Source organism: Zootermopsis nevadensis, unplaced genomic scaffold (assembly GCF_977971745.1).
Source record: "Zootermopsis nevadensis isolate Lab colony 2312 unplaced genomic scaffold, Znev_1.0 Znev_ptg000011l, whole genome shotgun sequence".
Classification (NCBI taxonomy): Eukaryota; Metazoa; Arthropoda; class Insecta; order Blattodea; family Termopsidae; genus Zootermopsis; species Zootermopsis nevadensis.
In genome coordinates this window covers 9,089,695-9,113,531 of record NW_028259143.1, presented here as the reverse complement: position 1 = coordinate 9,113,531, position 23,837 = coordinate 9,089,695, and the positions used below count along the sequence as shown (strand labels likewise).

The window sequence follows — 23,837 nt, the reverse complement described above, 5'->3', positions numbered from 1 at the left end:
GTCGCACACCTCGGACAAAATATCTAGACAAATTGGACCAGAATACTTCCTTTATAATCATTAGGCATGTCTCCGTTTCTGCTTCAGACTGTCACTAACGGTTGACAATATCTAGATCCATTTTCAGAGTCTTACAATAGACCACAAATTCATTCCCTTCTGCCTCGAAGAATTCAAAGGTCTTATTTCTCTAGCAGGTAACATTTTCGGATGGAATCTGAAAGGGTTGAATGACAACGACAGTAATATTACGCCATCTTTACATAAATGACCTTTAAGACATTTGGATTTTAGAACCGATAATTCAGTGTCTGACTGTGAAGGAAAGTACACAATGACTAGCGCACAGCCAATTATTCATATGGACTTTTCTTGGTTTCAAAACTTTCAAATGAATATCTCAAATAAAGAACAGCGAATTGTTAATGTAACGTCACTTAACAATAACTACACTCAAATTATACTTTACAGCTAAAGAATTTCTCACACTACTAGCTTAAGTTTAAAAATAATACCGATATCAGTTCTGTCAGCTTATTACATTAATAAATTGCATTATTATGTAGAACTATTGACCATAGTTCTTTCATTTGTACGCACGTGTACTGGATTTTCCTCACAATTTCTAAATATTCTTACTTAAGTTTCAGGAGAGCAAACAACCGGCAAGTAATTAAGTCTTCTTGAATGCAACAGGATTTTCTTTCGTTTGAAGTGAAAGTTATTTCTGCAACTTGCTTTCATATAGGCACCACTGCGCTTAGCGCTAAGGAGTGATTCTAGAAGGAAGACACCCTTTCACAGAACATGGAGAGTGTATATTCTAAGTTAACAGATGTTTTATGAGGACATTAATCATACTATTATAATTTTCATAATTCGGTCTATCGTATACTAAAATCTAAAATCACTATCTCTCTTTTGAATGCACAAAGATTATTTTCTGTTAGATTAAAAGTTGATTGTGCCATATTACATGTGGAATGGGGAATTTTCCATCACTGATTGAAAACAATGCGCCTGCTTTTAATGAACGCTAATCGGAGACTTGGCCTTTTACGAGACTGTAAAAAATAAGTTATACAGAGTCAATGTTCAATGAATTATATTATTCAGTACGGTATAAAATTCTTGCATTAAAACAAGCAGTCTTTATTTGGTAATACACCAAGTGTTTTTCTATGGTCCTGGGTTTTCTTTATTTAATTTTTTTCTCCTTCAACCTATGCCTTATTCCATACCTTCATCTCTACCGTTACTGTACTATATTTCAAAAAAAGAATTAAGCTGTTTATAATCAAACCAACAACTGGCTCTTAGACGGTTAATGCACATCATAAGCTGCTGTAGCATTATATTTTCATACCAAGCGCTTGAAGAAAGACCAGCAAAAGACACACTAATGGGTTGAGCGGGACTGCAAAAGATAAAATTTTCGAAGGCATTGAACATTCACTCTATTTAACACGTACAACAGAATTCCGCTCAAGGACGTTTAGGACAGATCAATTTAACACAGCAATTAAAAATAACTTTACTTTAGAATAGGACACGCATCGAAATGTCACAAAATGCTGGATCCCGTATTTCCTGATGAAACCAATCGAGCATTTTGTCTGCGATCTAGGCCTCTGCATTACCTTAGTTACACGCCCGGATGTAAAACGCAGTAATGAATACCTGGTGATCTGAGATCGTAATAATTATGTTTCAGTCAGACGTTCGGGTCTTCAGAACTACGAGATAACACTGAACGCCGCGTTTTTTTTCGAATGTGGTTCACAGCCATCCGGTCAGCATTGTCGGCAATCATCCTCGGGCGTGCTTGTATTAAACCTCCTTTATATATCTTACTAATGTAAAAAGCCCGTTGAAATTCATTGGGAAATGATTTATTTCGTAACTCCATCCTCGAACTTCACTTTCTTTCGCTTTAACCATTCCTTGATTTTTTCTTTGTTCGTTCCTCCTGCATTCCCTACCCAATCTTTTCATTTGTCCATTCTATTGTCAACCCTTTTCAACTTCCTTTACTTTATTCCGTTCGTATCTTTATCTCATTTCCTCCAAAAATGCCATTACAGAAGAATAACAAAGGACAAACTGTGCTATGCGTTACCTTTTTGTACATTATTCGCGGGGATCTCTCCCATTTAAATAAAGCGTAAACAAGCATAAACGCTTAAATTTTTGTTTTATTAATATATACCCACTTTACTAGCATTTGTAAAGGAAAAATTTTCAGTGTAATTAATTAAACGTATTTAAAATTCAATAAAGTGCACAATTTCGTAACAGCGACAGTACGAAATAATAACATATTACAAGTGTTATTTTATCATATTAACTTTTTAATAATAACCCTTATATTACCTATAATTTGTGGCTTGCGTGGTTTATGACTGATGCAAATATATACCCATTAGTTGGTTACTTCAGCGGTAATGGGGCTAGACTGTTTCACTACTCAACTGTAAAGCGGCGTGTACCATTTATGTTCTGATGCATCCCTTCGTTACCTGTCTGTTGATGTTCACGACAAATATGTTCCATGGTTTACAGGCATTATAAATTGTGTTAAGAATATTATTCATGGTGAGTTATAGGATATCACAGTTAACAATTTGGGTTCTTGTTTATTTTGAAGCACTGAATATATTAACTATTATCAATTGAATGGTATTATTATTCGGACTAAAACAAAGTAATTTATTGTGTATTTCCGACATTTCGCAATGCCCGTGTGACGGTTCTATAGGAACTATCCAGTATGCGGAATAAAAGGAACAAATTAGGCCTATAAACAAATAAAACCATTTTAATAAAACAATTCAATGGACAACATGTTTAAAAATGTAATACAGTAATTTGGTTTTAAATTATGCAACAAGTCTTTAGAATTTCATACAGTATTCACTTTCAAAACGGAATAATATTATAATAATATTTAAGAATTCAATCCGTACCCAAAGAATACACCACAACTTCACGATTACAAATATAAGCTGGTTAATGATGTTTAATGAAATAATCTCCGTTTGCTTTGATAATCCTATGAAACCCATAATACAAAATGCACGTGCAGATGGCCCATATATTTAACTGCTGGACTTTAAAGGGATAAAGCCATTTATGCTGGCTGAAATGAAGAGGACACTGCATTTTAATTTGTGAATACGATATAACGAGTTTTCGTAATCATTCATTTCCAACGATAAGTGGAATCGTAGACAACCGGTCATGAATAGAAGTATTCGAAGGGACAGTTATAAAGATTAAACAACTGAATTTCGTTACAGAACCGCGTGGACATTTTAACACGAACCGGACTTTTGAGTGAAAACGCGACTAGTCACGTGCAGAAGTTGCGTTCTCTGACCGGAAACAGAACAAATAAACAACAGCATTACAAACTGGCATTTATTTAAAATTCTATTTTCCAACACACATGGATAGTGGGATACAGTAAAAACGAAAATAACAATTAATCTCCCAAGTATGATTCTGAAGTATGGCTACATAATGTCGACATAATTTACTTTCTTTGTTACAATCTGTTCATGCACATCCCTCGCACGGGAAATATCCTCTGCAGTTGATAGAAGACGTTAATGCCAGTAATACTCAGCAACCAATGTAACAAGGATCATAATGACTTATAAACCTTAAAAATAAATCGTAATTTATCTCTTTCTCGGCTTATTTCACAACAATCACCAACAATGAAAAGAAAATTGTTGCCGACGAATTGGTTTTTATGTTGAAAGCAGGCGATCGGGGCCGATTTTGATTTACTCTCGAATTTCCAGGAACAACTGAGAAAAGTCACATAAAAGATTCGCTCTATTTAACTGGTCTACGAAGCAAGATTCGAACCTGAAATGTTCTGAAAATCTAGCATAAGTGCTAACCATTTTCGGCGAAATGTATCGTGTTATATCTTCATCATGTCAAGGTTTTAATTAAATCAACATAAATTTATACACTTACTGACATGTGACTTCTTGTATGGGTTTCGTTCTTAAGTATATTACGGCTATTGAAAATGAAAGCTGCTAGTATGTGAGGAGGCGTAGAACTTCGAAGTCTTGGCCTGCCGCTGACAGCAAAGGAGATCTGGTAAAAGCCTTATTGGGGAAAAGAGGGAATCTATTTCGGGTTGAGCTCTTAATAGAGTTATCTCTTCTTCAACAAAGAGATTAATAATAGCATTGAATTTTCTATTTCCATCATCCACTCAGTTCCGGAACTTCTACTGGATACAGCCTATAATAATATCTTACAAAGAAAATTAATCTATTCGATACCTTGTTTTCCGTTTCTTCAGACATAAAATTAACTTCTTTTTTACGATGATTTGTAAAGGACTTTCCGGGTTGTTGAACCATATAGTTCAGTTGAAGTTTACCGGCGTTTCGGAGGTGCTGGCTACCTCCATCATCAGGGCGATAAGTCCCCTTATTAATGGCGGCAGTATGTACCAGACTACATGGCGTTTCAACTCATTCGACAGCCATCTTGGCACACACTGATTGCAATCAGTATCAGTATGGTACAGGGCATTCAAGTAATAATTTTTGTATTATCGGTGGTTATAATAAGTATGTGTTCAGTAGTCTAGTTTAAAAGTGGCGAAAGTAATGTTAAGTGAATGAAAGATAAATTAATACAGAAATTGTAAAGGATATATTTACTTCCTTCTTCAACATCAATATCAGTTTTAAGTTTCGTGCTTGCATTTCTAAATGAATAAATCTCTGAGGAACGGAAATAAATTTACGACAACATATAAAAGTATTTTCCCCTTCCGAAACGAAACATATGTTCTGTGCGTCTCCCCACTTTATCATTTATATCCTTGTCGATCCTGACCGGGTCCTTTCCTTGCTGCAAAATCAGACTGGCTCCTAGACACGCGACCCACATCTTCTTATGGCTGCCGTCTGCCGTCTTGGTTGTCGCGGGCAGTAAATCACATTTGATCCCCATTCCGTACTTACAACTACCAGCCAAAACCTTCTGACTCAAACACTACATATTTTCACGTTCTTCAAGTCTCGTCTTCCCTCTTCTGGTGCCTTATGTGAATCCTGCTTCTCCATTATCCATCAACCGAGACAATGCAAATTGAAATTAAATTGGTTTGTTCGATTTTACCTTCTGCAGGATTCCGGATCACGTAAGCCGAAAAGATTACAGAAGGAACTGAACTTTTCTCATTGTTTGTCCTTCATTCAGGTAGAATGGTAATGGTAAAATAACCTTACAGTTTCACTAAATAGTATTTCTATAATAAAGTTATGTACACTGAATAACAATGATTTACAATAATATACTGAATTGAATTCTAAGAACTCTAATTAAAATTACAATTAAAAATTCTGCAAAATCATCATAAACCTAAAAAAACTGTTTATTTACATTGTGAATCATCAATCATAATCATCACCATCATTCTTCATCGCCACTGATGTTGTTCAGATTTCATATTGAACGGTGTTATGAGACAGTACGCTGTAAAAAGCAGGTAAAATTTTGGCTACAATAAGTCCTTACCTTCGAAGCATATATAACATTTGATGTAAACTTCACAGCATATAATGTTACCCAAAAAACTTACTTTATAGTAAAAGGAGCTTTTGGCAGAGGGCGTCTGACATTTCACATAAATTGTCTTTGAATTTATAGGTTCTAGCAACATTATCTTTTAAATCTAAGTTATTTGCTTAACATTTAATCCGTGTATTGTGGTTTTCTAGGCTATGACACCGTAAGTATTTATAAACGATTCGAATGAACGTATCTCTTCCATTCGGGATTACAAAATTCTTTTAATTTGTCCATCGTCATTTGTTCGAAAGAACACAACGTTTCGGAAACTGATATGTTTCCGTCCTCAGGTAAAAAGGAAAGAGGCATCTACTCTATTGGGTCCATTGGTTTAGTAACTGAGTTTAGCGTTTTCTAACCAATCCAACAAAGTTGATTCTCCCTACACTGGTACTATAGGTTTAGCCATGTATTAAACACCTGATTGTTGGAAGCTATATACTAATTTTCTGGCATTTAACTATTTGGTCGAATGATCTGAATATAGGTCAACATTTCTTCCAGTATTAATGACACAACATTAATCAAAATGTAACGATTTTAAAAATGTTACCAACTAGTACGTTGCAACAGCGTTAACTGCTAAGAACTAAAAATGTGATGATATCCCATTAAAATATCCCACTACACAGAGTATGCTAGTACTACGCTGGGGTAATTGGGTTATAATATCCTCTTGTAAGCCCCCATTCAAATTACCTCGTGTTCCAGTAAAAGCGGCACGCGATAGATGTGGATGACGTATTACCCACTTTGTACGCAGCCGAGTTTTGGTACCGTAGACACGCAACAGTACATCAATTTTCACCTCATCAAGAACTGATGGCACAAGCAACGCCGTGTCGTAATATTTTGACGTTATTACATAGTAACTTCCTCGTGACGTACTAGCACACGATAGGAATGCGCATACTAACTTGAGCGTAATAATGCACTGACATTTGACTTGTTCGTTTGTTTCCTTGAAGTTCAAACCAGAAGTAAACAATGGTGGAACAATCTACATTATATTGTTAATAAGTCTAAATGAAATACAGTCCTTTTCGAGCAGCAAAATATTGCTTAGCTGGTCAAGAAATTCCATGTCTTATACGCAACCTAAAGTTCATTATCGTCCTTATCCTCACATAAATTCAGACTACATCCTAAAAAGCTTTTTCTCTTCGACACAATTTAATATCCACGGCTTGGCCGGTCTCCGGAGTGTTCCACCCCTTAAAGTTTCGAGATTAAAATTGTATTTGTATTTCTTGCCTTACTATGTGTGCTACGTGCTCCGACCGTCTTATCCTCCTTTATTTAATACCTCTAACAATATTTTGTGAATGAAAGAATGACGAATAAGAAATAACAATAAATACACACATGTCTAGAATTAGACAGAGATACGGTTGAGAGGTGAAATTCGTAAAAAATTGTAAAAAAGACTTCAAATCTATTATCTTTTTTCCCTGATAAGAAAGTTAAGACGTGCTGATAGTATGGTAGGGTGAAACTATGTCTCTGTAGAACATGAATGACAGTGGAGCAGAAGAGGAATGATATTTACAAGGAGAAATCGAAATATTCGGAGAAAGACCTAGCTGAGTGACCTGAACACGAAACCAGGTCTCGCGGTATGATGCCGGTGACTAATCGCCTTTGCTATTACACGGCCAAAGTTAGCCTTACAGAGTAACGTTACGAAATCTGAATAGTTCACTTTGTCAATAATTTCGATTACAATGGTGAGTTTTTTGTTGGAAATTTTCTAACATTTGCATCTGGCCAAAGTTCTTGTTCCTGACCGTATATCACAATTTTTTGTGTTTTGTTGACAATTTCAATGACCATTTTGTGTATCGATGTTATCATTTTAGTGAAGGTGGTAGGCCTGTGAGCACGCGTATACGCGGACTTCACAGAAAGTAAACAGCAACTTACGAGGTAGAATAAACAAGCGAAGTGCTACTACTCGTAAATAAGCCCTTATCATTTCCTAGAATCGCTCTAAAGGCAGATTTTTTTATTTTCGCTCTACCACAATTTATGTATGTAAACGTAAGTTAAAATTAATTAAAAGTTAATTAAGTTAAAATGAATTATGAATGAGTTCAGCCTCTTGTGAGAAAAAAATTATACTTCTGTGTAATTTTAAACATAACAAAGTTATGAACGTCATTGATGAGAAACGTTCGCCTCTTAAAGTATTGTAAGACACGTCACATGTCGAATGGTATAGACGAACGAAAATAAAATACTTTTGGGGAGGATACAAGTCGAAACCAGCACAGATAAAAAACATTTTTGAAAGTTACTTGTGAGCCTACGTTTCTTTAAGTCCTCTCACATGGACATAGACACCCCAGAAGACAGCAATATTCATATATCAGGCGTAATATTTATTTGTTTCGGGAACCATGTAGGCCTATGCGCAAAATTGAGTCTGAAATAATAACTGAGAATAATTATGAAATCTTGAAATACGTAAGAATTGTAATTCAGAAAAAAGTTTGGAAAAACATACTAGTTGTTTCGATTCAATTTTATGAAATTTATCAGATTAAATCAATAATTATTTCGGTTTACAGCTTTTAAGAAATGGGTTTCTTGAGTCTTGGTTTATTTAAAGAAGTTCCAATTGCTAACTACGCCATGTTACACAAAAGACCAGAATAATTCGTGAATGGTAATTGCAAAGGACATGAAAGTACAATTTTCCGGGCGTAGCTGAGGAAAACTGCTAAGGAACTCAGCCAGAGGAGCAGGTAACGTGTCCGAGAATTAAACCCGTGACCTTCTAAATACTAGGCAGTAATGGTGGTCACTTTGCACCATGGTTCGGATTAACAAATTTATTACTTGTCTAAAGGCTGATGATACTGATTCTGAATTCCTCATAATGGCGAATATTCAGAGCGTAATAAACTGCTACACACAACCTGGCGTTTTCTAATTTTATGCTCCAGCTTGCAGAAACTACAGCATGGAGTAAATTGAATACATTAATGCATATATATTATTACGGTATACCATTTAGTTCCTCAATGGAAAATATTCTTAATATAACTCGGTTTTAACAAGTACATTTCGCGATGCTATTTTATCATTCGAAAACATTTGTTTACTGAATCCTCTTTTCCATGACCCCTCAGTTATATTGTCTTTAAGATTCGGTTTAAGGGGAAAAAAATGTAATATTCTGCATCTCATGGAGAACTACATTTGTCAAAATCCAGAAGCATCAATAAAAAATCCGGGAGATGTAGTCTTACGATACAATTAATTTTTCTTGGTTTTAGGTCAAAATACGCCTAGATAATTTTCGTAAAACCAATATTATGGGATAATGTAAAGACAAAATGGACTTACCCCGCATCTGAGTGGTCAGCATCCATTAATAATCCTCCAAATGGTCCCGCGTCAACATTCTGCAACGATCCAACGACAATCATTAGAGAGAATTTTGTAAAAAACATAAACACAATTAGTCTGTGTAATAATTTATTAATATCTAAGCCATAATTACATTTTTAAGTGATTTACAAATTTTGGACTCTACTAAAAGCAGAAAACAAGTACTTTTTCGGATTTCCTTGTCAGTCCATAGCAATGATCGCGCTAATTAAGTTTAACAGAAGCTGACAATGGGGTGAGGATTTCGAATTTAAAAAGCCATGACTGTTGGGCTGTGTGGTCTGGTAGAAGTTTACCGACGTTTCAGAGATGCTAGCTGACTTTATTATCTGACAATGAGTTAGTGATGGACGCGAATCTCCGACCGTAGCAAAGATTAACCTCCCCTTAGAGGTTTACTACGTGTGATTTAAAAAGGTTCTCAAGGATAACAGTATGAAGATGACTTTATTCTGGGTTGGTGTAATCTGGTACACGTTTATCGACATTTCAGAGGTGCTAGTCGTTATGAAAACCTGAAATCTCACTTAACAGACATTGACTAAACTGGTCACACGACGCAACATCCCAGAAGATATAGATATCTTCAACGATTATATCCCTACGCAGCATTAACGAGCTGATCTTTATAACGGAGACGTGTTAATAATTGCTTTGTGGTATGAACTAAATTTTAAATATTATTTAGACCAAACTTCGTGATTCAAAGGGTTAATGATATGCAACAAACTGAGGAAAGGAGAGAATTGACTGATTAAATATTCATACAATTGCCTGAGAAGGATGAGATAAGCAATTTGGTATATGTAATATGCATTAGTGTCAAGGTTAAAAATGCATGGATTAATACTTCGTTAATGGCATCACAGGACGAGGAACCACGTGACTTATATAGGTCACGGACAATAACAATGTTAGGATATTAAAGTGCACGGGGCTACGGTATGAGTCTAGGATGAGAGATGTAAGCAATGCATACAGAATTTGGGGGGAAACAATTTGAGATGGAGAAAAAATTAGGGGATAACATTAAGATGAATCTTGGGGAGATAACTTTAAGCATGTGGGCGGGAGCATGGAAATGGCCCATTATTGTGTTCAATGGTGGGTTTTGGTCTTAACTTAAGATTAAAAGGAATGGCGACAAACCATCTCTTTATTTTAGACCATTTAATAAAAAAACGTGTCAGACGAATGTTTACCTACACGGACTTTGGTATGAGTTTCGTTTGAACACATTTTAATAAGCCTAACTAGTTTCAATGAGAATATCAGTCAGTATAGTGACTAGCTACGGGCTGGACGACCGGGGTTCGATCCCCGACGGGGGCAGAGGATTTTTCCTCTAGCCTCTGCGTCCAGACCGGCTCTGGGGCCCACCCAGCCTCCTCTACAATGGGTACCGGGGTCCTTTCCCGGGGGTAAAGCCGGCCGGGGCGTGATGCTGACCACTCACCCCCATCTAGTGCCGAGGTCAAGGAAGAGAGGAGCTATACCTCCTCTCACCCCAAGCGCCTACATGGCGTATAGTGGGACAAACTTTACTTGTACTTTTTACTTCCCTCCTAACTGAATCACAAGCTTTATTAAAGTCTATGAATAGCTTACGTACTGTTTCATTCTACTCCCAATTTTCTACTTGTATGTGATGAATACAAGAAATCTGATCAGTAGTTGACCTATTGCATCGAAAGCTACACTGATAATCCCTAATAATTTCTTCTACGCATTGACCTAATCCTGAGAGAAGGATGTTGAATACAATTTTGTAAGAAGTTGATAAAAACGACATGCCTCGATAATTACTACATTATATTAAATAAAATTAAAATTAACTTGACAATAAGTAACTGTATAAAACTGTAACATACAAAACACAGCACAATTTGTATTTCTCATTAAGTTTTACTACATTTACTTAAAACATTTTTCATATGGTGGATTTTTAATTACATAGGTTGATAAGGAAAAGTACAGAAATACGTCTAGTGATCAGCTTTGTAATAATATGATTATGCGAATTTCAAGTGCAATGGGACTGAAAAAATAACAAATAACTTACATACAAATTAAATGTACTCCATTCGAACACTCCTTATTATTACAGTTTTATTTCTAAACGCATTTTTATGTTCTATTCAGAGTAGACACAACCGTTCACCTTACCTCATTTGATACCCAATGAAGTAGTTAATTGCCTATTCAAGCTGATATCCAGTCCCTATCTTGCTGACATCATCAGGCAGTCAGAGAGTCTCTTTGAGCAACTACAAATTGCTGGTTAGATTTGTCTTGTAGTCCGCCCAGTACTTAATTACAGGTTGCGGGGTGGGGTGGCGTGAGGTGGGGTAGGAGGACAAAAGTTGTGATTTTGGAGTAAGTGGAAGACGAGAGGTTGTAGCTGGCAAAGACAAGGTACAAAGGTAATCTGCTGAAGAAGAATAAATGGTCGCAATTAGCTCTTTATAAGAATCGCTGAACTTGCGAATTACAGCGGACGAAACGGAGTGGGAAGTTCGGTTCTGTTAAGTGAGCAACTTGAAGTAAGTTCGGAAAGGTGACGGAAATTCCGTCGTCACCTGCTTGTCCCTCAAAGTCAAGTAAAGTTTGGTCGGTCAGCTTAATGGAGTTAAACCACAATGACGTATTATATCTATTCATAAACAAATTTAATTTTGTGGCTGCGTATGTTTTACCTTATAGATCGAGAAGGGAAAAATCAATCTTCCCCAAACTTGACATGATAATCCTCTGAAGTCAAGGAGAGTAAAAGTGTCTTGAGCTCGAGTCCCGGCGATGGCGGGTTCTGCAGCTCAGAAATTTTACACGACAGAAAACTGAAGCCAAAATTATAACCGTTTGTATCTGTCAGTAGATCACAGAAAAAAAGTCACTATCCTGTTAAACTGTCCTACGTTCGAGTCCCCATATACATATTTTCCGTATCTTGGGAAACAAGTAACAGAACAGGACTGGAAACCGATTATTGTGACGTAATTTCGTGGTTTTCTCAGTCTTCCAAGCGAATTTTGAGAGAATACCATAATAAGGTGATAACCGATTTCTTACACATCCCATTTCAACTGACAGCGTTGTTAAATAAAGTATACATAAAATGTTAATACCCTACATCAGTGGTATTCAACCTTTTTTGTTCGCGTACTCCCATATATAATTTCTCTTCAATTTGTTCCCCCAAAGTCGGTGTATAATTCAAGTTATACATAGTATATAATCTACATCTAAAATAAATTAAATAAATTACATCCAAAATAATGTATTAAATCTGGCCCGGATTATTCAGTGGTTACCATAAAATTTGTTTTTAAATTTCATGTACCCCCTAAGACGTCTTCGTGTACCTCCGGGGGTAAGCGTAGCTCAGGTTGAATACCACTGCACTACATTAATGCGAAACTTGAGTAACTCATGCCGCACTGCTTTAATAATATTCCCCCACTAGTAATTCTTAGAGAAGGTGACACTGATCAGTGATAAGGCAAAATACGTGTCAGTTCAAATAAAAATAAAGGCGATTACTGCAGACGTGCTAAAGATGTGCCACAAGCAATTCAATATTTTATTGCATTTAAGTGAAAGAAAAACTTGGCTTATTAAAGATACATGATTCTGAATGTTATTAGAATCCGTTCTACTAGTTATACATGAATGTTGTTACAGTTAGCGCCTGAGGGATAAATACGAAAACACATTGAAATAACATGGAACTATCAAAACCCGAGGATCTGCATAAATTTTAGTCTTATAATCCGTATTTAGTATTTCTAATATCATATGTAGTATCTTCCGTTCAGGTTTTAGACTAAAATTTTGTTTACATATTTCATGTCCCCCAAATGATAAACCCGTCTCAATCAACTCATCCTCCTTGATTTAATACCGCTTAAAATAACTGAGGAGTATGCCTATATATTATAAAGCTTATTATGTAAATTTATTTACGCTTAATCTAAAGTTTACTGTCATTTTCCTTCGAAATATTTTTCTCAGGACTTTGCTCTTGGTTGAGCAGTAATGTTGGAATGCACAACTAATTTAAAGGTTCTCTTATATTACATCAGCTGATAGCTAAGTATGTGCACCATCTGTTTTAACAATCAGCCACAATACATTTTGTATTTATAGTTATTGATTCTCACAAATAACAACGATTATCCCTTCAAACGACAATAATTAGCCTATCTTTGTAATGGAGACCTGTTGCATGTTCTTTGAGGTACGGACTGAATTCAATATTATGTGGACAAGTTTTGGGGATTACAAAGTTCATTCGGTGTCTTTCTTACTAAGTAAGTTAATACAGTACGAAGAAACCACATGAAAATATATACCAATGTAAGAGTATGAAGAATAACAAAATAAGGAAATAGATTCCAGGGCATCTTGTATTGAGAATTGAGACGCGCAGTAGCGATCCTTTATAAATACCCATGTAAACACACAATTGCATAGGTACATGCACCCTCTATAGCAATTTCTCTGAAATTTGGCCATGGCCTGTCCATTTGACATGTTTACTAAACCCCAAGTCAACACAGTGAGAGACAAACCAGTCATCACTATTCAAAGCAGATACACGTTCATGTCTCTTCCGCAATTCTGTGGATATATGCATAATTTTACGTCACCTGTTCGCATAATTCGATGTACCAGTAATTCAAAGCCGTCACCGGTTGAGCAAATTTAACTTCGTGTCATCAGTTTCAAAATTTTAATTACTTAAATCAAAATAATCTAATTTTTTACGGCTTTGTGAAAGAAAGTCACACATCTGACTAGAGAAGCGACCTATTGAAGTTCACAGAACATAAATATCAACACTAGTACCGTATCAGCTATATTTAATTCCAGATAAATTCCCCCTTACTCTAAGTATCATACAGTCTAGGGGTTCTCAGCTTTTATTCCGCCAAGATGCAGTCTTTGTTGTAATGTATAGCCCTGCGTGATTAAGAAATAGTAATCGCCTACGTTAAAAATTATTAGTTTAAAGTGACCATTGAATAATAATGACTACTAAATAAATCTCTTAGAGAAAATAATTCAGTAGGTCTATTATGGACACGTAAAAAAGCTTCAGTTTTCTAATTTACGGCAGACTTACTATCCTACGATTAACATGGAGGAACTAAATAAAACCACGAAAAACATCTGAATACCAAGTCTGTCTCGAAGCCAAAATGTGAATTTGAGATCCACAAAACACGATGTTAGAATGCTAACCACTCTACAACTACATTCGGTGTATTCCTCTTATAATACGTAGGAGTGGGTCTAAAGTGGAGGTCCTCAAGTATTTTTTCATAGTTACATAGCAGAACAACCAAAATATAAGGTGACCTGTAACAAACCCAAGTTCATCGCCTGATAGTTTAGTAATAGGTGTATAGAAAGAGCTAAATTCTAGATTGTAAGCTTATAGTCAATGTGGAGGGGTGGGTAAATTCGTAAGAGGTTTCATAAATAACGGCCTACTTGGGAACTGATGACACGTGTCTTCTTTTCGTGATACGTTTAAGAGATGGAACGGTCTACGACAGATTTTTCCACGCTATTCGAATGCATTTTTTGCATTTGCTTTATCCATTCGACATTAGCACTGAATATGTTTCTTATCACCTTCGTTCAGCTGCGATTTCTCGTTTCTAAAGCTTGTTTACCCTAGAGAGCCACTACACTACACGTGCTGTATATCGACTTTATATGATAGTTTGATTGTCGTTATCAGTCGAGAGAGACTGTCAGTCACCATTTTAATTCGTCTTGACTCTTCCTGCAACAGTTCAGTTTATTCAACGCTTTGAACTGAACTTACATAGCAAACAAATTTTATATCAGTCCGAGGATATATTTGGTTTCTAATTTGTAATGGAAATGCAAATAATCTAAAGACTTGTAAATGGCCTCAGAAATAGGCAGGTAATGGTATTATAACGCTTTAAAACACAGTGATAAATTATATGAACTACGCGATTTAACATTCACTGACTACGAATTTTAGGTCTACAGTGTATATGAATATAACATGATTCTCAGAACAAGAAGTAATTATGTACGTCCTTCGTGGTTAAAAATCTAAGGAGAGCTGATAGAACAAAAAGATAGTGTTTGAGAAATGCTACATTAGCTTATATGATATAGAAAATAAATATCTAAATTATAATTCAACGTACCACATTTCTCATATTACTTAAGAGTTCGACAAATTATAATCGAGACTTGACGTTCTCACAATGGTAAGGATGTCGAATGTGGTATTGTGGGGTTTTGATATCATGCAGTTCTGCAGCTCGTTTTTAACTCCGTACACCACAATTGAAAATCATATTAAAATTGAGATGTTTTAAAATAATTTCCAATATCTTTATATTTTATAGAATATATGCGTAATTTAGAATTCAAGACTTCTGAAACTACATACGAACTGAAGCATTCATATCAATTATAGTTAACTCAATTAAGGAGGAGTGCGATGGACTGTGCATGCTGAAAGCATGGAAGAGAAGAGAAATTGGAACAACATATTGTTTGGAAAGCCCGGAAGGTTATGTGCTGGATTAATGTGGTTTACGCCAGATACCAGTGGTAGGCTAACGAAACTTCTGGTTTCATAAAAGCCTGGGGGAATTTCCCGACTAGAATTCTGCTCCACAAAGTAAGATGTATAACTAACCCCATGAAACAGTCCTTAAAAAACGTGATAATGGCTAACCTGATCGGCTCTGATGGTGCAGGCAATAAGCCCCTCTGAAACGTCGGTAACCTACCAGACTACACGGCACAACAACCCAGACGACAGAAATCTTCATACTTGCTGCTGTAAGAAACTCAGATCTCACAAATCGTAACTGTTTGTAAAAATATTCCAGTCTGTTCTGATACCTTGATTTCATTTACTTCCAGCAAGTATATTTCGTATTACATGACTCTGTATAATGTTAACAGGTTCAGCATGTCAGTATTTCAGCTAATCAACAGCCTTCTATCTGCCAATCTGCTTCCAGAAAATAAGTTTAAAGGGAGCGAAATTCACAGTGAGACCCTTGAAAAGAGTTCAGAAATGTTGCTTCTAGTATCACAGTCGCTACATTTTATTTTCGTACAAGTAATTCAGTGATATATGACAAAGATACTCTTCACCTAAGAGGCACGCGTAATACAAAAGTGTGGGATAAACTGGCAAACTTCGTCCACAGTATTTTTGAGCACTATTCAAGAACTGAAATATTATTTGAGGAAATAAATCTCGCCTACGAAACCCATAAAGGCATAAGTGGACAAAACACATTTCTGCTCAATACTAAAACAGATGGTGGTAGAAGACAGTGTAGAGTAATTAAACCTTTGAATCCGAAGTTCGTCTAAATAATATTTAAGAATTTAGTCCGTACTGCAAATAAAACATTACATTTATAGACTAGCACAGAGATATGCCTAAACAAAGAATATTGTTGAATTGAACTGAATTATTTACACAGTTGTCTGCATACATCCCTACAGACCTTTGGTTTCCATCAACGATGGAGAATTTCTTGTCTAGCTGAGCGACTATTTGCCTTCAAATAAGATTCTGCTTTATGGCGTTAGTGTTTATCAACAACTTATACATTTACACTATACGTCTACGAGATTTACCCTAATGTCCTACTACAAGTAGTTCACCCATTTGGACACTTCCGTTTAAGTGTTTCGCCCTATTAGTTCTGAATACTTCGTTTTTTCCCTTATTAAATTAATTTGCCTTTACAAATCTGATGTGTTCAAATTTCGAATTCATGTATGTTTTCCATTGATTAATTCGTTGCAAAGAATGTGTACAAGCCCGAAGAACTTTGTGTCGTTCCGTATCAAACTAGTATTTTTTTAAATAATAGGTTGATAGCCCCAAGCGCAACCGAAAACTCAAACGACCAAATAATGTCATTACTGTTATTACAATTGTTCATGTTTCATATTTGCATGGCGGATATAGCAGTGTTCGCGGCGTACACTGTGCTTTGTTTTTGCTTGTCCAAGCAGCCACCATTACGTTGCACCATAAATTAACGTGTGTATGGTCAGCTTTATGGCGCCATATTGCTATAGGGGTCGCTACTCTTTGAAGCGTCTGCTTGCTGTCTCGATGTATGCAAATATATCGTAAAAAGTTAAATTTTAATATGTTTAAAATTATAAATTATTTACCAAAACACTTTAATATTAAAACTTTTTATGTATCCTTAATTTTTATCTTGAACAATAATTTATGCGTAGGTTTTGTTTGAAAGTATGTCTGTCGTGTTTTTTACCCGAGATCGTACAGCCATTTTTCATAGAATCTATTTGTTCATAAATACATTTCAGAACGGCAAAGCGGGTATTCACGAAATTCGGTATGATGTTATGCTATTCGAGACTACATCAAACTTGTACATTCTTCCTTTCCTGCATCAATAATACCAACGTAACGGTTAAACGTATGAGGTGGAACGATGGTTAACTGTGATGACGTCATGAACGCAAACAATAAACAAGCAGAATGCAGTACAGTAAGTGTCAAATAAAAAAAATAAGCACACAAGAACTGTTACGCCATGTACACATTATAGAAGTTTGACGGTTTGACAATATCCCACTACATTTAGCAAGTAATCCGTGTATTCAGTTTAATGATCCTAATTAGCCAGCAAGAAGCTTCACGTTATAGGCGATAATCAGAGTGACCTATAAAACTTAAATTGAAGTTGGAATATTCATCTCTGTTTCTAACAATAAACGACAAGCAGTAATAAAAGCTCCACATTTTTAAATTTATTTTGAGTGGAATATCACGTTCTGAAAACTTCTTAATATATATATTTCACATATATTAAAATACTGTGCAAAATGAAGTTTTTGCTCAGCTCCAGCTTACGATCAGAGTTAAAATAAAAGCGTTAAAACGCAGTATTATACACTTCTAAATCTGAATTACAACATCAGAAGTTTTCTTGATGAAGTCCACTAGACGCTACTCCATTCCGTTATTAATGCATTCTCCATGTTTACCGTCAATCTCGTTCCTTCCTCTTTGCGTACTCCTATCACTTTATTTCCCTCCTCCTTCTGTGCTCAAAATCCAGCTACATCGCCAATATGAACACAAGGATGGGAGAAGACAAGCATTGATGACAAAGGAAACTACAATGCAGGGCACGCACGCGGCCTGCCTAATCTCCGGACTTCACTGCCTACTTTATGTGTTTCTTTAGCATCTGATATATTCCTGACTTTAATTAATTTGAGCATCGTAACTAAAATAATTTATATGGCATCATTCCAAACCTAATTATTATCATTATCAAAGTTACAACCTTGTTTCATATCCACAGATCTAGAATAGGAGTTTCTATTCTCTCTTAGATCAGGTTAAGGGTCAACTTCATCTTCGGCAATTTTAATAATTCTATTTATGAGAACTACAATGTTACAACACTTGCCAACAGCCTCCTGTTGTAGCCAATATGGCACTGTAGCGAACGTTTAAGGATATTAACGGCGTTTAGAAACAAAGCAGTATTAGCAAAGTAGAAAAGCAGGTCTGAATGTTTCGCTTCTTTTAATTTCTTCATCTAGCATTGTACAAATGTATTATAATCATGTTGAAAATGCAGTCCTTCGTCCTTCATAAGTCTGAAAATAAGACTTAATAACGCATATCTGTAACATAAATCATTTAATTGAATGACTCTTAGTTTTAACTGCGCTTTATAGAATTTAACACGGAATGGTACGATAATGTAAGGACGATACGTTGGGAATTTTATAAATAAAATTATTCTGATATTCGTCCAAAAAATAACAAATTCGTTGCTCTTAATTTCCCGTCCGCCATCTAAAAACGTACCGATCTGAACATTTAAAATTATAATTGTAGTTATTCTTTGAATGGGTCTGAAAACTGGTCTCTCGCAATAAGGCAAAAACACAGTTTGGAGGCTTCAGAAAAGACGGTAGTGATAATAATATTTGTATCTCAGAGGAGTGAAGGGACAGAAGGCTGGAAAAAATTGCACTGTGAATCTTCGTAATTTATATTCATGACCATAATTTATAACGACAAACAAATGAAAAGAGGATGAGATGGGTAAAGCATATAGCATACGTGGGAGATAAGACATGAGTACAAATTGTCTGGAAAGTCTAAAGAGAATATACCAGTTGGAAGAACTTGGGGCAGATGGAAGGAAAATATTAAAATTGATATTTGGGAAATGGGTTGTATTCACCTCGCTCAGTAACGTTACTGGCTGTGGTTTATTGTGAACACGGTAATTAACTTACGGTTTCATTAAAGGCGGGGAATTTCTTGTTTAGATAAGGACTCTGACCCAAGGATTTAATGAGTTAATGAAGCAAAAGGAAACACAACAACTGATTTATCTGTGTTTTCCGTTTCACGATGATATTGAACCGGTTACAGAAACAAAGATTAGAAAGTTGTAATCGAAAGACGGACCTTCACAGTTTTACATACTTCACTGCACTAATTTTTATTGATTGACGACTAAAATTCGTGTTGCGAAGATAAACGTACTTCAAACATCACAGTGCGCTACCAATTTATGTAACCCTCTTTTCCTTTCACTATATACAAATAAATATATTACAAAGGAAAATGTTTTAAATTAAATTGTTGACTTTAGTAATACGGTTAATTTTGGTAATGATCAGCCATTCGGGGAAACCCAATCTCATCCAACAGATATTAGTGAGAACATCCAATATCTAATTCATATAAATTCGACGATTAGTTCTGGAGATAGAGAGACAACATTAAAATTACGCTATAATTCTATCACATGTTGACATAAAATGTAGCCATTCGGCTCTGGGGCCCACCCAGCCTCTTTGCCAATGGGTAAAGAAGTGCTTTTCCGGGGAAAAGGCGACCAGGACGTGACACTAACCACTCACCCCCTTCAAGTGCCGAGGTTGAGAATGAGTAGGAGCTATACATCCTCTTCCCTAAGAGCCAATATTGGCGTGTAGTGGGACAACTCTGCTTTTTCTTACTATGTAGTAGTCATTTTGCTAATGAAGCGAAGTACTTACAGTGTGCCGTTATTCGGATGGGTACCTATACTTTGCCTGACAGTGAGGCTACTATCCTGTCTAATGGATATTATTACTCATGAATTCTATGTCTGGTACAGAAGTGCCCTTACAGAACGCTGAAGAGCACACCCCGGAAATAAACTGTTGATCAATATAAAGCACTAACGTCTCTTATTATAGGATAAAACAGCCGACGGGTAAAAATTGGTAAACAGGATCTCAAATAAGTCAATATCGATTGTCTTCGAGGAAGGAACTGAGCTCGAGAAAAATAGAAACTGTACTTACATCAGCTGTAAGTTGCACTACAACTCATAAGACGTCGGTCTGTCAGCAGGCTTAAACCTGGGAATCGCTGGATGGATTTTTAAGAAATCTGATATCTGAAGCCACCCGAACTTCGTACTTTTCAATTTCCTACAATCGATAACAACATGGCGATCGCACGAACTCGTGAGGTGGAAACGGCATTACTGCCTACAAATGCGAGGTTCTGAAATGATGTATGGTGACAGATATTCGAATCATACGCAACTTATTTTTTGTCGTTATTGTATAATGTAAAATCTAGCCTATATTTAGCTTTAGCTTTTACGACCATTAACTAGTGAACTATTGGGGCTAGGAACTGGAAAATTGTTATGGAGATAGATAATAATATGCCTATAAATTCTTCCTATAGTACAAAATGCAAAGCAAGAAAACTTGCGATTTTTTTAAAACGTACTAGATAAATTTAACGCAGACAAAATCTGACCCCTCAGTAATACATTCTCCCCCCAAATAACAACAAGAATAACAACAATAATAATAAAATTCCTGGCGTCAAGTAGCAATTGTGCCTAAAATTGTCACGATGGCGCCTACAATTCTCTACATAGGTCTATTATAGTCTATATTATATATTTTGAATCTTAATTTTCTTAAGTGGCTCCTGCATTTATAGGAAATTATATAGACAAAATACTGATAACAGTAATAATACCAGCGTAGTGCAATATACTTACCATTTCACACATTCCTTTTAGAATGTGTGATCATTTTTGTAAAAGCCCAGCCCGCTACCTTTTGTGAAAAATGATATTTCATTTCTGTTGCACTAATTAATTAGGACAATAAAATACGATTTATATTTTTTTCTAAATAAGATAGTGAATATTTTATTTTATAAAATTAATAGGTTGAGAAAAATTTTCACATATACTCCATATCTTTCATGAACTGAACAGTTTGTTGTAGGTCTACATAAACTTAAAGCCAATGCCATCTTTTCTAGAAGCATTTTCTGAAGAAAAAAAAAGATTCAGTAAAGCACAAGAACAAAATTAACATTTAAAAGTTACGATTATGTTCTTACAGCGATAGCAATACTGGGAACTATGTAAATTAGACTGCAATGCGGCCCATTCTTTTATGTGAACAATACGTTGAAGTCGTCATCATCAAAGTTGTTTGCAACAGTACGAGTATTCTGAATGCCAAGGTTCGAAGAACGCGAGTGGATACCCTGTTTATTCCGGCACGGATTACATCTTTCCAATCTTGTTTGAAAGTACTTTACCAATTACAGTAACAAACTAGCGAACAGGCAGTTCAGGAGGGCCCCCACACCTACTATAGTCAAGCAGAGCAGATTCTGATATATGTAATGAAGGCTTGAATAGAATCTGTCAAGCAAAAGTTTTGGACGTGTTTATCAGGCGAATTGTACGAACAAAGTCTGCGTGCATGCAAGAGGGAGAGACAGAGAAAGATAAAGAGAGGATAGAAATGTGAAAATCATTAATAGGATAGAAGAACGAGATGAAAACGTGATTTCAACAAAGCAAAATTTGCCGAAAGGAAGAACTTTTTGGAGAAGGTGCGTCTGGACTACCACCTTCTGGGTTCCTGAGGTGCTAACGTCTTTGAAGTTCACATTTGGGTTTGGGTGTTGAAGGATGATATAGGGAGGGCGTGTGGAACCTTGCCAGGAGCGAATAATCCTGTATTCGGTCCATTTAACATGAACTGATGGCTGGAACGTGGGTGTGACTTCTAGGTTCGTAGAATTGTACAGATGTCCGGACGAAAGTGTCCATGTACGAATCTTTCTGATACATGACTCAACTTTTAAACCTGGGAATAACAAGGATTCAAACAATGATATCTCTGTAAACCAGCTCGTGATGGATATTGTATAAATTTAGTTTGTATCCGCTGTCTTTTCTGTAATCTGTTCTGTCTTCAGATTGGTTGTTTTTAAATGCCATTAAAGAAACTTCTTCCTGACACTTCTTTAAAATCTCATAATCCCTCAAATAGCCAAGAATTTCTAGCCTCTTATGGAACCAAAACTCCATTAAAGGGTTCACACGAGTCCACACACCAAGTCCGAGAGTGATATTTCGTAACATTCCTTTAAGATGAGAAATTGAGAATTTTCCAACCTGAAGGAACATCTTCCTTTTGTCCGTCACTGCACATTCAGAATATTCATAGCTCCTACCCATATCTGGAGTACTCTACATGCAAAATTTGTAGACGCGCCGAATCGCTATGAAAATTGACTCACTATCATGGAAAGCAACAACTAATAAATAAATCGGCCGTGGCATATATCAGTTGTTGGCTGCATAATCTGGAGGATAGATAATGGGTCCGTTGCCGATTTATTTTAACAGAGACACACCCTCACACAAACAATAAACAAAAGAAACGTTTCAAGAAGGAAACAAAGACAGACTAGAAGACGGGAGAAAAAACCATAATCATGCAACTAGCAGAATATTTCGTTCTACAAGACAGAATTCAGTGGAACTGAGATTGCGCTACAGAAACAAAATTGTTTTCTGTTGTGAAGAATACTAGACCGGGAATGGAATACGCATTTTTGACCACATTACAGTAAATTACGTAGATTTAGAGATATAAAGGAATTATAAATACTTCTCTTGATGCATTACTTTCATCGGTTTTTTTTTAAATAGCTGTAAACTAGTTAGCTTTTGTTAACAGGGACATAACATGACACAAAAATGGATTTGTATTACGGAAATGTACACTTTATACACCGAGATGCAACAATTAACAAAGTTCCAATTACTTACACCAAAAGACGAAACTGCTTAATCAATAATAGCGAAGTCTCAGAAGCGTACTTTTTCTTCGCAGACAACTAGTGGCTTTGACCAAGTTACTAGCTTCATATTTTAGGTAACAATTACTGGAACATGAGACTCCCCCGTACACTTCATCCCATTTTATCCGTTATCCAAGTCGTAAGAGGTGAACGTTCCGTGATAATTGTAATAATTACTAGAGTTTGGTTCTTGGAGTTCGGTTGCTGGCAATACGTATTTACACAGCTCTGTCAATGTGGTTTATGCAGGCTTAAATGTTACCAACATGCCCTCAAGATCTTTGCAAAGAAGTAATTATCACAAAATTATAATGCTTACAATTTACTAATGATCGTACTTAGACTTGGTATTCTGCACATATTCTAGGTAATAATTACTTTCTGTAATGCCAATTTCAAAGTTGTGTACATGATTTTGGTAATTATAACTGACTGAAGAACAAATACAGCGGTCGACTTTTTAGCATTGCTGCTTCGAATTCGGAACTTATGAAATTTTTTTTGTTTTCTCTGTCCCCCTTAGAAGAATTCGGGATAGTATATTAAATTAAGGCATGCCCCTTCCTTCGCCATCTTTTTCAATGCATTGCTTAGGCGAGTCATAAACAAAGAA

The 23,837-nt window shown here is 35.9% G+C and overlaps 2 protein-coding genes across 9 annotated transcripts in view; one reads left to right on the top strand and one right to left on the bottom strand.

Moving 5' to 3' along the window:
- csul (protein arginine N-methyltransferase 5) overlaps nucleotides 1-23,837 on the bottom strand; it is a 546,076-nt gene that overhangs the window by 203,123 nt on the left and 319,116 nt on the right. For all 4 annotated transcript variants that reach the window (XM_087347239.1, XM_087347240.1, XM_087347241.1 and 1 more), the window contains one exon: nucleotides 8,962-9,020. In XM_087347239.1, coding sequence (XP_087203365.1) covers nucleotides 8,962-8,987 — 26 coding nt within the window. In that variant the 5' untranslated portion in view covers nucleotides 8,988-9,020. The remainder of the gene's footprint in view (nucleotides 1-8,961; nucleotides 9,021-23,837) is intronic.
- LOC110836151 (uncharacterized) overlaps nucleotides 1-23,837 on the top strand; it is a 321,064-nt gene that overhangs the window by 90,925 nt on the left and 206,302 nt on the right. The gene's annotated exons all lie outside the window — the stretch shown is intronic.